General features: G+C 36.4%; 1 protein-coding gene across 1 annotated transcript in view; it reads left to right on the forward strand.

Annotated features, from left to right (window-relative positions):
• The window catches only part of RNF17 (ring finger protein 17), a 163,111-nt gene that overhangs the window by 101,661 nt on the left and 44,875 nt on the right, over window positions 1-16,575 (forward strand). The window contains exons 20-23 of the mRNA XM_053657917.1: window positions 2,843-2,963; window positions 5,390-5,617; window positions 6,367-6,517; window positions 6,670-6,788. Of these exons, the coding sequence (XP_053513892.1) occupies window positions 2,843-2,963; window positions 5,390-5,617; window positions 6,367-6,517; window positions 6,670-6,788 (619 nt within the window). The remainder of the gene's footprint in view (window positions 1-2,842; window positions 2,964-5,389; window positions 5,618-6,366; window positions 6,518-6,669; window positions 6,789-16,575) is intronic.

Here is a 16,575-nt window from a genome sequence, read left to right on the forward strand (position 1 = left end):
TAAAATCACAGTGAGATATCACCTCACATCTATCAGAATGACTATCATTGATAAAGCAGCAAACAGCAACTGCTGACGAGGATGTGGAGAAAGTGGAACCATTTCGCACTCTGGGTGGGAATGCAGATTGGTGTAGCCACTGTGGAAAGCAGTATTCAGTAACTGCAAAAAATTAAAAGTGGAACTGCTTTATGACCCATCAATTCCAACTCTGAGAATTTATCTGAAGAAACCCAAAACACTAATTCAAAAGAATATAGGCACCATTATGTCCAGTGCAGTGTTATATGCAATAGCCGAGATTTAGAAGCAGCCCAAGTGTTCATCAGTAGTGTGGATAAAATAGCTATGGTACACCATAGCTATTTTAGGCCAATGGAATACTACTTGGCCTTTAAAAAAAAGAAAAGTTTACTCTTTGTGACAGCATGGATGGACCTGGAGAACTATGCCAGGTGGAATAAGCCAGTCAGAGAAGAACAAATATCTCATGATTTCACTTACATGTGGAATCTAAGGAACACACTGAAGTTACAAGCAAAATAGAGACAGACTCATAGACAGCAGGCTGACAGCTCTGGGGTTGGGGCAAGGTTTGGGGGTGGAGCATGGAGCAAAAATGAAAGAAGACAAAAGTGTTATGATTGTGGAGGGGATTGGGGTATGTGGAGGTGGAAGAGGATGTAATAGGGATAAATGGTAATGGCGAAAAACAATAAAAAATAAACTAAAAATAGTTCTGTCAAAGAGGGATATGGTTATAGAAATTGCGTTCTTAGCGTATAGAAGTTTTATGTCTGCCTTCTCTGATATGAGCAGTAAGTTAAGGATTCTTAGTCCTTAAGTAACTTCCACTGTTTTTGAGCTTACCTTAATGTAGATAATTCTGCTTCTCGGCTATCCTTTTGGTATTTATTCTGTTGAGTTTTAGCTCCTCACATGAATGTTCCCTCCAGTGGACAACCCATGAAGACCTGACCCCCTGGGTTTTTTTCTTGACTCCCCTTTTTCTTTCTCACTTAATTATTTGTTATACCAACAGCATCCAAACACTCATTGTACCATAGTTACTAACCCTAGACCATTTGATTTAAGGAGTGCCAGAAGGTCCTGCTCAACCTAAAATATCTTTCCCCAGTAACTTGCACAATGATGAGATTTGAGAATTCAAGACTACCACAGATGAGAATCAGAGCCTCCCATTAATATGTATTGTTACCTTGTAAAGCAAGGGATATTTACATTTTAATTAGGAGCAGAGCAGGGAGGTCCTGAAGGAACAGAACACAGGGAAGGCTGGCCCTGGTGGAATAAGGAACTCCATGTATGGAAAATAGAAAATCAGAGAGTCAAAGGGAGCATATGAGAGAGAAAGTGAGGAAATCAAAGTTTACTGGGGCCTTCAGCTTTTCATTTCTAAATAATATAGCTGGTCCATTGAAAAGTAGTTAGGAATGATTTTTAAGTTCTTAATAAATGTTTTTTAGTATGTATTCTTATGACTAGGTAATATAGCATGTCACTGCCGGTAACAGATTATCTTTTTATTTGAAGTCAGCATTCTGACTGGCAGGTACTAGCTTCTAATGTATAGGTTTATGCGTAAACTGATCTTCATGCACAGAAATATGTGTTGCCTAAAAAAATGCCTGTCATTTATTCAGGTAGTCATTGAGAAGATTCTCTGTATTCTGTAACATAAATAAATAAACAAATAAATAGTTACATCACATATAAACTTTACCTTCGGCTAACTTTTAGTTTAAGAAATAGATCTAATAAAATCAACCAGTTTCATTTTCTAAAAGAAATTTAGTTGGTTTGTTCTAAAATCCAATTGATTAAGTGATGGGGAGAAACTGCAGTTGATTAAAGGGATCTAGATTAAGTTTTTGTTGTTTTAAACTTTGTGCCATTCTTTGAGGGGGGTTGTAAACATTTTTTCTGGTAGTAACTCCTATGGACAAGGCCCCTCGTTTCAGCTTTTTAGAAGACAGGGAAATGTTTCTCCTCTCCAAATGAAACTTTGGTAACAAGATAAAAATCACAATCTTAAATCCTTTTAATTTTGTAAAAACTCAAGAAAAATAAGGTTTAGACCAATTCACTTGTAGTGAATCAGACACATTCTTAGTTAGTATACTCTAAAAAACTGTGAAATGTAATATAGCTTACAAGAGTGGTTACAGTTTTATGTTTGTAACATTGATCTTATTTTTTAAATTGTTTTATTGTTGTTCAAGTACAGTTGTTTGCATTAACCCCCCTTCCACTCCCCCCCCCAGCCATCTCCACCTCCCTCCCCTGATTCCACCCTCCACCTTGGTTTTGTCCTTAAGTCCTCTATAGTTGTTCCTGAAAACCCTTCCCCCCCTTTATTTCCTCCCACTTCATCCCTGGTTATTGTCAGATTGTTCTTTTAAAACCATAAACCTTCACAAATAATCCTGACCTAAAACTTTAATTCTTTTTTTTGTCCTCTGTGACTTAGTTGAATATGATAAAGCAGTATAAAAACACAAAACAATTTTTTAATGAATATACATCAATTTATATTTTCCTGAATCTAAAAGCTTTAAACTGTTTTTGGTTCATTATAGAATATAATGGTTCACCTAAAATGAACATTTTATTAATTTGTGTATACTGTTGGTAACATTGGCATTTCTTTTGTGTCTGCAAAATACTACTCTTAGCCCTTGAGAGAATTTAACATTATTTAGCAAGAAACCTTTTATACACTAAATGGAAAAAATTGTTTCCAATCTCTTTAATTGCTTCAATTTAGTATTTTTGGAACGTCTTTTTTTCTTTCTCCAAACTAGTCTTAATGGTTTTACAGAAATTCTGGAAGATAATGTGCTCTTAGTTGAGCTTTTTGATTCTCTTGGTGCTCCTGGAATGACTCCTACTAGTATTAATGACCTGCTGGTCAAAGAGGGCCTAGCATCTCATGAAGTAGGGTAAGTAGACCTGTAAACGTTTATTTTTAGTTCATATGTAAACTTTATTTACAAGAAGGGAAACTGACATAGCATTCCCCTTTGGATTTCTACTTGGGTCATAGGTGGAAGTTTTTTTCTGTTGACGGGTCAGGAACAATAATTGAAGTCATTAGTCTAATGGGGACTAGAGTGGTTTTACACTCTATCCCTAAGGAATCCTGAAACCATGAGAAAGCCTCCTGGAGATTGAAGATGCATGTTAGAAAAAATACTGACATTTTATTTCTAGATAGAATGGTTAGGCATTCTCTCATATCTGTGTGAGAAGATAATTAGACAGAGAAATGGCATGGTACAAAATAAGTGTAGTGGTAGAGTACCCTACATTCCCGTTTGGAGAAATGTATGTTTTTCCTGGGTTCAAGTGGATAATTTGAAAGAGAACCAGGCTTGAACCATTGCAGTAATAATACCCAGTACAGGCTAGGGGTTAAGACCACCAAGAAGCAGAAAGGAAGGGTAATGGTGAGGAAAGGTTGGGAGGGTTTGAACTGAAGACAAAGCAATTCTTCCATGATAGGGACTCGTGCAGTGGGGTGACCTTTGAGGGATCTTCGGAAGGACTGCCACATAGAACCCTCAAGAAAGCAAATATTGTCTGCCAGAGTAAGCCAGAGAAGCAGTGACACCAGCAGAGTCTTGCAATCATGTGCTCAGCATCTGGTCTTGTTTCCCTCCCTACCCTAATACTGGAAGAACTAGTAGCAGAATAGAGAAGGCCTGTCCTATTTCCAATATAGGTCCTAAGTGAGGAGAGAAAGAGGTGAGAGGAAACACTAAAATATATTAGACTGAGTTTTTTTAAAGTCAAGGCTATTGAGATATAACATGCAATAAAAAGTCGCCCCTTTTAAGGTGCACAGTTACAGACTTTTATAAACATGCATGTACACTATATTTCTTAATTTTTTTAATTTACTGATATTTTAGAGGGGGAGGAAAGGGAGGAGAGAGAGAGAGAAACATCAGTTTGTTGTTGCATTTATTGATTGATTTTTTGAAGTCCTCACCTGAGGACATGCCCAGCAATTTTAGAGAGGGAAATGGAGGGAAAGAAACATCATTGTGAGAGAGGAACATCAATCAGTTGCCTCCCATTTGTGCCCTGTTTGGTGACTGAACCTGCAACATTTTGGTCCACAGGTTGACACTCCAGCCAAATGAGCCACACCAGCCAGGGCCATTGGTTGATTCTTGTATGTGCCCTGACCATGAGATCAAAACTGCAATGTCAATGTATTGGGACATTGCTCTAACCAACTGAGCTACCCGGCCAGGGCCATGCATATGCATTTTAAATATCTTAAAATTTCATATATCAGCCCTGGCTGGAGTAGCTCAGTGGATTGAGCACAGGCCTGTGAAGCAAACGGTCACCAGTTCGATTCCCAGTGAGGGCACATGACTGGGTTGCAGGCCAGGTCCCCAGTAGGAGGCACACAAGAGGCAACCACACATTGATATTTCTCTCCTATTCTTTCTCCTTCCCTTCCCCTCTCTCTAAAAATAAAAAAAATCATGTATCAGTTTTATCTCAGTAAAGCTAATATTTTTTTTGAATTGTCTATCTGTTCATAAAGTATGGTTAATACACAGTAGAAGATAACATTTATGTGTCAAGCTGTGTCAAGATATCCTCAGTTACTCATCGATTTTAATATTGTTACACAGACATATAAGTCAAATAATTAAATTATTTCATTACTTCTGTTGTAGCCAAAAGTTAGAGGTAGAGTTCATTCTTTGCCATAGAACCTTGTATTTCTTTGAGTTAAGCTGTCAGCTAGTTCTTAGAGTTCATGTCAAGTAAGGACAGAAAACAGTCTAAATTTAGCAGCAAAAATTACTCACCTTGGGTGGTTAAATCTCAAATTTATGATGAAAAAAAATAAGTCTTTTCCTTTACAGAAATAGAAAATGATATCTAATTAACTGTGATTAGACTCTGAACTGATTTAATAAACATTCAAAACTCTTTATATAATAATTTTGCTCCTTAACACCCTTTAATAGCTATCGTTTTCCACTTGTATTCTCATCAGCATACACTAATAACTTTTTAGTCAGGGAGAAATATTCAAGTTATCAAAAAAACTGAACAATGCTTCTCCTTTATATAAAAGCAGTGGAAAATGATGAAATCAGGAGCAAAGTTGGTATTTTAAACTGTTTTTAAGATATAAAGGTTGGCTTTTAGGTTTTTCTTCTTGTGCTTACTTTGGTGGTAATTAAGAACTCTTTTTTAAAAAGACTGAAATTGCTATCATATCAAAACTGGGAAACAGTGAGTCACAGTTAAAACTCATTTATCTCTAGATCTATAAGGAAATGCAAACATATTTTTTAAACCAATGTTTTTGCTAATGGGTTTTGTTATTTTTCAGATACACTATCAAAGATAATTCCAGAAAGTATACTGAAGTGTGGGATCCTTCTCCAGAAGAAATTATTTCAAAGGAAGTAAACAGCTTAAATTCTGTGTCTGCAAAATCTCTACCTAATGAGAATCTTCAGTCACTTTATGATAAGGAACTACCTGTGCAAATCTGTAATGTAATATCTCCTGAGAAGATTTATGTTCAGTGGTTATTAACGGAAAACTTACTTAATAGGTATTAGATATAAAGAAAACATATAATTGGGGTGGGGGATGGGTGAGGAGAAAATGCAGACAAACTGTAATTGAATAACAATAAAGTAAAAAAAAGAAAACATTTGCATATGGTTTTATTCTTTTTTTATATTTTTCAAAAAACAAATGTAGAATTTTAAAAGTAGCAACATTATTTCAGCTAAATAGTCTACTTTTAACTAGTTAAAAGTATACAAATAGTATCTTTACCAGTTATTTTCATTTTATTAGGATTTGTTCATTCCACAGATGCTTATTGAGTAGCTATTATTTGACGGTCAGTGTTTTAAGTCTTGGGTTGCAGTGGTAAAAACATGGACAAGTCTTTGCTGTCATGGAGCTTAAATTCTAGTAGAGGAAGAAATAGTGAACTAATAAAATAGTATAGCAGATGCTGATAAGTAAAGAAAAATAAAGCAGGTGGGTAGGAGAACAATTTTAGGATGTCCAAGGAAGACCTCACAGAGACAGTAAGTAACATTTGAAATGTGTCCTGAAGGAGGAGAGGGCATGAGCCATGAGAATGTCTGGGGGAATTTCATCTCAGGCAAAGAGAAGAGCTAGTTTGAAGACCTTACAATGGAAGTAGGCTGGGTAGTCAAGGAAGAACAAGGCATTCAGTTGGGCTGGAGTAGAGTGAGTAAGGGAGGACAGTAGAAGACATGTGGTCAGAGGATTTTATGTCATAAGAAAAGGTTCAGAAAGTTAAAATATTTTTTCTTTACATAGTTTAGAAGAACAGATGGTAGCTGCTTATGAAAATTCAAAATGGGAACCTATTAAGTGGGAAAATGATATGCACTGTGCTGTTAAGATTCCAGATAACAATCTGTGGCGAAGAGGCCAGATCATCAGAATGGTTACAGACACATTAGTAGAGGTAAATGCAGAGTTAAAAATATAGTCATGAAAGTGAATGTATTTTGTATTTTTATCCTGGATTTATTTAATCTAATTTTTATTAAGCTTTTCATTTGCAAAATTTTTTTGAAGTGTTTTCTTTTCATTGAATTAAAGTTATTGTTTTCTTAGGTCTTGCTATATGATGTGGGTGTTGAACTCGTAGTGAATGTTAACTGTTTACGAGAACTTCAAGAAAACCTAAAGACAATGGGAAGATTATCTTTGGAGTGCTCTCTTGTTGATATAAGGTAGTTTTTATCTGAGTAAGTTTTCTCATTATTGAATGTGGTTTTAAATATTTTTCTTTTGGGATGGGTTTTTGTCAGTTTCTATTTTGCTAATGTTTTCTGAAATTTTCATAAAATCTAGTTAATTTTAAGGTTTTGTAAGACGAGAGAGATAAATATTTGGAGCTCATGAATTTTTGTGGTATTAAGGAAATAGAAGTAGGTAAGTATGACAGGTATCTACATAGAATTCAAAATGTTAAATACAAAAAAACTTGAGGAACAGAGGTATGTAGAAATAAAATATATTTCAAAAGCATAGGATTGCATGGAAAGCTAAAATTCTGTGAATTAGCACAATGACTGAGTTAGAGAGGATTCTGGGAAAATGGCATGGCATGGTTTTTGAGTCTGCCAGAATCCTACCAAAACCACAGAGAACTTTGATAGCAAAATTTAAAAACTGCATAATCAACATCTACAACAAAAGTAGGCAAATACAAGCAGATGTGGCACACAGAATCAACCTGTATGATGTCAGCAGCTGTGTGAGAGGCATGTGGAGAGAGAGCTGAGTGGGCTGCTGACACAACTCAAGGAATTGGCACAGCGTTTCACTGGAGCATGCAGGCCAGCAATCTGAACTGAGAAGGGAGTGACTTTATAGCGAACGTAAGAGACCTGTTTATAACGTGCCAATGCCATGTAAGCTCTCAGCCATCTCAGTTCTTACCCAGGACTCCACACTGAGGAGAGACTGCTGGGAAAAGAGCCTGATTTGAGCAAGGCATTCAGTGGGTCAAAGAAAAGACACAGAATTATCCAGTGTGAGGCCCCATTTTCTGTCACTTTGAGAAAGCAACACAAGAAAGCCATGAAGCTAGAAAAGCAGTGTGATCTACCCCTCACTCCTAAAAAGCACAGGAAATTTTATTTCACTTAAAATATGAGCAAAAGCAAGGGTTATGGTTGAATTACATGCAAATTATTATGAGAAGAATAAGGAGCCAAATACTATCTCTAGAGGCAATGTAAATCCACCAGAAAAGCATACTCATGATCAACTGTAATCCAGTATTACAAAACAAACAAAAAATTTTTTGAAAGTTATAGACACTGGAGAACAGTGTAAAGCAATTAGAAAAACTCACAAATAAGATTACAGAAAAAGAAAGCTTTGAAAAAAGATAACACTCAAGAAAGAAATAAAAGAGAATTTTACAAATGTGTAGACTAAACTAGAAAAACACAAAAGCAAATACACAATAAACAATGCCTTAATAGAAATACAAGAAAAGGACAGATTTTTTAATTTAAAAAAATTCAAAGGATTCAAAAGAAGACAAAAGATATCTAAAATAGACCCCCAAAATAAAAAGACTCAACATACATGTAACAGGAATTTCAAAGAAGAAAACTAAAATAGAACCAAATACTAAAAACCCAAAAGTGTTTCTAAAATAAAAGACTACTTAAAACTATATAGTGAAAGAACACACTATATAGCTTGTAAAATCAGGACTGTAAACACTGAGGGATTATCTAGTAAAATTGTTGACTTTTGAGAGGAATAAAATCACACCGTCATCACCTGGCACTTTATGCCAGGAGATAATGCAGTAACATTTTTTAAATACTCAAAACAGCAAGCCATGAGTTTATGTCCAGCCAAACTGACCTTCAGGATAAAGACCACAGACAAACTTATATAACCACTCAGGAAGTATTGTTCCTGAGAAATCTGTAAGAAAAAAAGCTTTAGATAACAAGAAAAGAGAGATTTTGAAATAAGGACTGGTGGTGAACATTACATTTATTTTAACAGAACTGTGATTAAGGAAATAGTATAGCATGCAAAGTAGATATGGCATAATTTGAAATTTGGGGAAGGAAAGGAAACTATGAAAACTTGAATAAACTTGCTGTTTGTCTAATTGGTATTCACCAGGAATAAGTACTTCAAAGAAGAATCGGGGGGCAGTGAGAAGAGGTTACTAACAATACATTGATTTAATATTGGATTTATGTTCATATTTTATATAAACAAATCAGTAAAATTGTAAAGAAAATTAAATTTACTTTATCTACATAGTGGTGGCATAGCCTTTCAGAGAGGAACTTCTCCAAAAGACTTAAAACACATTAAGTAGACTGTACATTCTTACCAGAATATATTGTAAGGACAAAAAAGTAACTCTCCCCGCTGCCTTCATTCGTTGTTTTCATTACTCTCAAAGTGGGTTGTAGTGTTACAGAACCTACTTATGTGTGTGTTGTGGGGTAAGTCAAAAAGGTAAATATGTACATATTATAAGAACTGGGGTGGTACACAGATGACAGAGGTGTGAAAGTACAGTTAATTTACCTTGTACCCCTGATTTTGAATTAGAAGTGTCAATAGAAACTCTTGAGGTGGTATAATTGTAAAAAAAAAAAAAAAAAGTATATTTTTCAGCTTTGTAGCCTGAAGGCCCCAGTCACAATGAGCTTTGCTGGATGCAGATTGTGGCCTCCAAATGCCATTTCCCATGAACAGAAATTCCTGCTCTCTGGAAAAATGTCTGATTCTAGGTCTGAAATAGGAAATGCACAATAGAAAAAGCAAGAGAGCTATAAAGAATTATGGATGCCCTGGCTGGTGTGGCTCAGTGGATTGAGCACTGGCCTGCAAGCTGAAAGGTTCGATTCCCAGTCAGGGCTCATGCCTGGCTTGCAGGCCAGGTCCCCAGTTGGGGACACATGAGAGGCAACCACACATTGATGTTTCTCTCCCACTCTTTCTCCTTCCCTTCCCCTCTCTCTAAAAATAAATAAATAAAATCTTAAAAAAAAAGAATTATGGAGATTATAACAAAGGGATTCAGCCAACCTGAGTAGCATTTCCGACTAAAAATAAGACATTGAGTATCAATAGGATAATTGTATAAAGTATTTCAAGTGCTTAAATCCCTAAGTTTATAAAGTTATTTTTAAAAAACCCTCATTGTTTATACTTTTAGAGGATTTTAGGGAACCATCTCTTTATCCTGAAAACTGGTAGATAAAGGAAAAGAGCTTTTGTCTTGTTTTTCGTTTACAATTATATTTCAGCTTATAAAGCTGTTTTTTAATAAGTATTCTTACTAACCAATGAGGAATGATAATATTAAAATAGCCCCATTTTATAACCCCAATAAACAAAGGAGGGAATCTAGATAAGTTATCAGTTCTGCTAACATCACAAAAAGAGAATCAGACATTGTATACCTCCTGTTGGAAGTGCCTGTAAACAATGTTACTGCAAAAAGAAAATGCAAGCCTGGATTTGATCAAGACTCTAGATCTCACTATGAATTCAAAGGAAATACAAGGAATATATTAAACACTATGGCAATGTAATCAGCTAAATACAGACCATAGAAACTGTAGAACAAATGACTCAGTTTCTTCAACAAAATTACAAGAGAAAGAGATGGAAAGGGGCATTCAAGATACACATCAACCATTCATGATGTGCGGTCTTTGTTTACTCTACCAATTAGGATTGGTTTGAAACATCAGGAAAAAAGTGAATATCCTCTGAATGGTTGACATTAAAGAATTACTAAACTTTTTAGATGTGATAACAGTACCGTAGTTATGTTTCTTAAAGACTTTGTCTTTTGGGAATACAAACTAAAATTTTTTCAAATAAAATGTTATATCTGGGACTTCATTAAAATAGTCATGGATGGGCGTATGTGTGAGTCTAAATGAAATAAAATTGATCATGTATTTATAATTGTTGAAGCTGAATGATAGATACATCAGATTTATTTTATTCATTCTTTTTTGAATATGTTTTAAAATTACCATAATAACTTTTTAGTGGCAAATTCACCAGATTTTAAAGAAAATATTCAGATACTATTCAGCTATTAAGAAAAACCTGTAAATAAGATACAGCTTAAAAATGTACAGACAAATATTGTCTGTTCTGAATAGATAATTTAAGAGGAAAATGTTGGTTTGGTAAAACTCAATATGGTTCTTCATAGATCTCAACGCTGACCTGCATTTTATGGTTTTTCCAGGCTAGAAAGGAGTCACAGGAGCACTTAGCACTTACCCTCAGACTTATTTTTGAAAAATAAAGTAACAAATTCTTGATTCTGGGAGACCTTCCTTCATTGATAAATCCATAGCGATAACGTCATAGTGTCTTTGTAACAAAAATTATAGAATCTTAGACTTGGAATCCAAAGACCTTAGAGGCATCAAGACAGTAATTTCTTTATACTAGTCCTAATAAATGGACATTCAACACCTGCTTGAAAACTTCCAGAAATATCGAGATTATTCCTCAAGGGAACTTGCTAGTATCTCCTTACACTGCATTGAAGTCTGTCTCCTCGTGTCTTCCACACATCCTCATTTTACCTCAGAACAAACCTCTTGACTCGGATATTAGTTATGGAAGGGTGGATATCAAATTCCGCTGAGACTTCTTTTTTCTTCCAGGCTATTACAGTTTTGTCAAATAATCCTAAAATAAAATGGTTTCTACATTTTCCTGCTTGACTTCTCTAAATGTTTTCTGGTTTAAGTTGGAGGAATTACTTCAGATATAATCTGAGCAAATCTCACTAAAACTATAAATGTGATTCTGTTCATTACATTTGGTAAGCATTGCATGTTTGAATTTGTATTTTATAGAGGTGAGTCAGGTTGAATTTCTTTTTTCTTCTTCCTTTTAAAAAAATTTAATTGTTTTTCAAGTACAGTTTTCTGTCTTTTACTCTCATCCCAGCCCACTCCCACCAGTGCTCCCTGCCTCCCTCCCATTTCCACCCCCCTTAGTTGTCCATGTGTCCTTTATACCGGTTCCTGTAAATCCTTCCCCTTTACCCCTGAAATTCCCTCCCCTCTCCCCTCTGGTCCCTGTCAGCCTGTTCTCTATTTAGTGCCTTTGGTTATATTTTGCTTGCTTGTTTGTTTTGTTGTTTAGGTTCCTGTTAAAGGTGAGATCATATGGTATTTGTCTTTCACCACCTGGCTTATTTCACTCAGCATAATGCTTTCCAGTTCCCATCCATGCTATTGCAAAGGATAGGAGCGCCTTCTTTCTTTCTGTTGCAGAGAATTCCATTGTGTAAATGTACCATAGTTTTTTAATGCATTCATTTACTGATGGGCACCTAGGTTGCTTCCAACTCTTGGCTATTGTAAATTGTGCTGCTATGAATATTGGGGTGCATAGGTTCTTTTGGATTGGTGTTTTAGGGTTCTTAGGATATAATTTTAGCAGTGGAATTGCTGGGTCAAAGGCAGGTGCAGTTTTAGTTTTCAAAACTAAACTTTCTCAAAATTGCAGCTGCTATTCGGGGTCATTTATTGTTCCATATAAATTTTTGAAGTGTTTGTTCTATGTCTGTGAAGTATATCATTGGTACTTTAATAGAGATTGCATTGAATCTCTAAATTGCTTTGGGTAGTATGGACATTTTGATGATGTTAATTCTTCCAATCCATGAACATGGTATGTGTTTCCATTTGTTTGTGTCTTCCTTGATTTCTTTCTTCAGTGTTGTGTAGTTTTCTTCATACAGGTCTTTTATGTCCTTGGTTAGGTTTATTCCTAGGTATTTTATTTTTCTCTTTGCTATATGGAGTGGGACTTTTTCTTAATTTCTGTTTCTGCTGTTTCATTGTTGGCATACAAAAATGCCTTTGATTTCTTGAAACTGACTTAGTATCCTACTGTTTTGCCAAATTCATTTATTAGGTCGAGCAGTTTTTGGGTAGAGTCTATAGGGTTATCCATGTACACTATCATACCATCTGCAAACAATGACAGTTTTGTTTTCTCCTTTCTGATTTGGATGTGTTTTATTTCCTTTATTGTCTGATCGCTGTGGCTTAAACTTCCAATACTATATCGAATAGAAGTGGTAAAAGTGGACAACTTTGTCTTGTTCCAGATCTTAGTGGAAAAGATTTTAGTTTTTGCCCATTGAGTATGATGCTGGCTGTAAGTCTCTCATATATGGCCTTTATTATATTGAGGAATGCTCCCTCTACTCCCACTTTGTTGCGTGTGTGTATCAGAAATGAGTGCTGTACCTTACCAAATGATTTTTACGTATCTATTGATATGATCATGTGATTTTCATCTTTGTTTTTGTTTATGTGATGTATTACATTTATTGATTTGTGAATATTGTACCATCTTTGCATCCCTGGGATACATGCCACTTGGTCATACTGTATGATTTTTTTAACTTATTGTTAGATGCGGTTTGCCAATATTTTGTTGAAGATTTTAGCATCTATGTTCATCAGAGATATTGGCCTGAAGTTTTCTTTCCTTGTGTCTTTATCTGATTTTGGGATGAGGATGATCCCAAAATCAGATAAAGAGTTAATAAAAAAACTTATAAAAAGAGTTTATAAAAAGGCTTTATAAAAAGAGTTTGTGACTTCCACCAAGATGGAGGCATAGGTGGAGACGCCGTGCTTCCTCACACAACCAAGTTTAGAGACAACTAAATAATAGCAACATAAAACACAGCCAGAACACAGAAAATTGAACTTTTCAGAAGTCTGATAACAACAAATTCTTCAGCCTGACCGGTAAGAGGGGCGAAACCAGCAGCTGGCAGAGCGGGGTAGCACAGGAAAACTCGGTCAGACAGACTCAGGCGCAGGGTTGGACCTGGTGGGCAACTCAGCAAGCAATCGCGGGGAAACAGCGAGGGAGCAGGGCTGCAGGTTGACTGTGGTTGTGCACTCGCATTCGTGTGTGGATAGACAAGCGAGGGAGTGGTCGATTGGACGAGAGCCAGCAGCCCCAGCGGCCAGCAGCGGCGGAAGGTGCCGCCATTTCCCCGCTCTAACCCCGCCTCCACATACAGCATCATAATCCAGCAACCTAAGTGGCCATGCCCTGATGAACAAACTAAGGCTCTGCTCTTCACCCAGTAGCACGAAATAGCAGAGGGTGCCGCCATTTTCCCGCTCTGACCCCGCCTCCACATACAGAGTCACAACCCAGTGACCTGGGAGTCCAAGGCTCCGCTCCTCACACTTAACGGGCACAAACAGACCAAAAATGGCTCAAGAAGATCTCAAAGCCCCAGAGCCTATAAATCTAAGCGATGAAGAAATAGCAAAACTCTCAGATGCACAGTTTAAAACACTGGTGATCAGGATCCTCACAGAACTGGTTGATTATAGCCACAAATTAGACAAACATATGAAGGCGAAACTAACTGAAATGAATGGAATTGCACAGGAAACCAATAGCGATGAAAAGGAAACTGGGACTCAAATCAAGGGAGTGGACCAGAAGAAAGCAAATAATGGCCAAACAGAAAAGAGTCAAGAAGCAAGAATTCAAAGAAATGAGGAGAGTCTTAGGAACCTCCAGGACATCTTTAAACGCTCCAACATCCAAATTATAGGGGTACCAGAAGGGGGAAAGGCACAGCCACCAGTGGAAAACTTATTTGAACAAATAATAAAGGAGAATTTCCCCAATCTGGCAAAGGAAATAGACTTCCAGGAAATCCAGGAAGCTCAGAGAGTCCCAAAGAAGTTGGACCCAAGAAGAAACACACAAAGGCACATCATCATTACATTAGCCAAGATTAAAATGAAGGAGAGAATCCTAGAAGCAGCAAGAGCTAAGGGGACAGTCACCTACAAAGGAGTCCCCATCAGACTGTCAGCGGATTTCTCAAAAGAGACCTTACAGGCAGGAAGGGGCTGGAAAGAGGTATTTCAAGTCATGAAATCCAAAGACCTACAACCAAGATTGCTCTATCCAGCAAAACTTTCATTTAGAATGGAAGGACAGATAAGGTGCTTCTCAGATAAGATCAAATTCAAGGAGTTCATCATCACCAAGCTCTTATTATATGAAATGTTAAAGGGACTTATCTAAGAAAAAGAAGTTAAAAAAAGATGAACAGTGAAAGGACAGCAAACTCACAGTTATTAACAACCACACCTAAAACAAAAGCAAACTAAAAGGACAGCTAGATCAGGAGTGGAAACATAGAAATGAAGATCTCAAGGAGGGTTAGCAACAGGGGAGTGGGAGGAGGAGAAGGGGGGAGAAGTTACAGAAAATAAGTAGCATAGACAGTAGATAGAAAATAGATGGGGGGGCAAGAATAGCATGGGAAATATAGAATCTAAAGAACTTGAGACACATGGTCATAAACTAAAGGGGGGGTAATGGTGGGAACGGGGGGGTAGGGTGGAGGGGAATGAAGGTGGGGAATAGAACAACTGTAACAGCATAATCAATAAAAAAATAAATTAAAAAAAATAAAAAAAGAGTTTGTGAGTCTTCCATCATTTTGGATTTTTTAGAATAGTTTGTGAAGAATAGGGGTTAGCTCTTCCTTAAATGCTTTTTAGAATTCTCCTGTGAAATCTTCTGGTCCAGGGCTTCTGTGTCTCAGGAGACTTTTGATTAGTGCTTCAATTTCATTTGCTGTTATTGGTCTATTCAGGCTTTCTGCTTCTTCCTCATTGAGTTTTGGAAGATTATATTTTTCTAGAAACTTGTCCATTTCACCTAAGTTTTCAAATTTCTTGGCATACAGTTCTCCATAGTAATTTCTTACAATCCTTTCTATTTCTCTGGTGTCTGTTGTAATCTCTCCTCTTTTATTTCTGATTGTGTTTATTTGGGTCCTCTCTCTTCTTTTCTTTATTAGCCTGTTTAAGGGCTTGTTGATTTTGTTTATCTTTTTAAACAAACAGCTTCTGGATTCATTGATCCTTAGAATTGTGCTTTTAGTCCCTATGTCATTTGATTCTGCTCTGATCTTGGTTATTTCCTTCCTTCTACTTGCTCTGGGCTGTCTTTGTTGTTGTTCCTCAAGTTCTTGTAGGCATAGGGTTAGGTTGTTTGTTTGAAATGTTTCTGTCTTTTTGAGGTAGGCCTGTATTGCTATAAATTTCTCTCTCAGGACTGCCTGCCCTATGCCCCATAAGTTTTGGGTTGTTGTGAGTTCATTTTCGTTTGTTTCCAGAAACTTTTTGATTTCTTCCCTAATTTCATTCTTGACCCATTTGTTGTTTAATAGCATGCTATTCAATCTTCATGATTTTGAGTGTTTTGGGTCTTTTCTCTTGGGGCTGTTTTGCAGTTTCAGTCCCTTGTGGTCAGAGAAAATGCTTGGGATGATTTCAATTTTCTTAAATTTTTTGAGGCTTGTTTTGCATCCTATCATGTGGTCTATCTTTGAAAATGTTCCAGGGCATTTGAAAAGAATGTGTATTTAGCTTCTTTGGGATGAAGGGCTCTGTATATATCAGTTAAGTCCATTTCATCTGAGGCATTTTTCAGTGCCACAATATGTTTGTTGATATTTTGTTTGGAAGATCTGTCCATTTTTGACAGTTGGGTGTTAAAAACCCCAACTATAATTGTGTTGCTGTCAATATCTTTCTTGAAGTCCTCTAAGATTATCTTTATGTATTTGGGTGCTCCTGTGTTGGGTGCATATATATTTACAATGTGTATGTCTACTTGGTGGATTGTTCCCTTAAGTATTATGAAGTGACCTTCTGGGTCTCTTTTTATGGCCCCTTTTTTTTTTGGAAGATTATTTTGTCTGATATGAGTATTGCTACCCCAGCTTTTTTCCCCAGCCCTTCACTTTTAGTCTGTGTAGGTCTTTTTTCCTGAGGTGGGTCTCTTGTAGGCAGCATATGTGTGGGTCATGCTTTCTTATCCATTCAGCTATTCTTTGTCTTTTGATGGAGCATTTAATGCATTTATGTTTAAGGTTATTATTGATAGGTAGTTATTCACTGTCATTTTTATACCTGT

Source organism: Artibeus jamaicensis, unplaced genomic scaffold, assembly GCF_021234435.1.
Source record: "Artibeus jamaicensis isolate MK-2021 breed Jamaican fruit bat unplaced genomic scaffold, CSHL_Jam_final contig_2002, whole genome shotgun sequence".
Classification (NCBI taxonomy): Eukaryota; Metazoa; Chordata; class Mammalia; order Chiroptera; family Phyllostomidae; genus Artibeus; species Artibeus jamaicensis.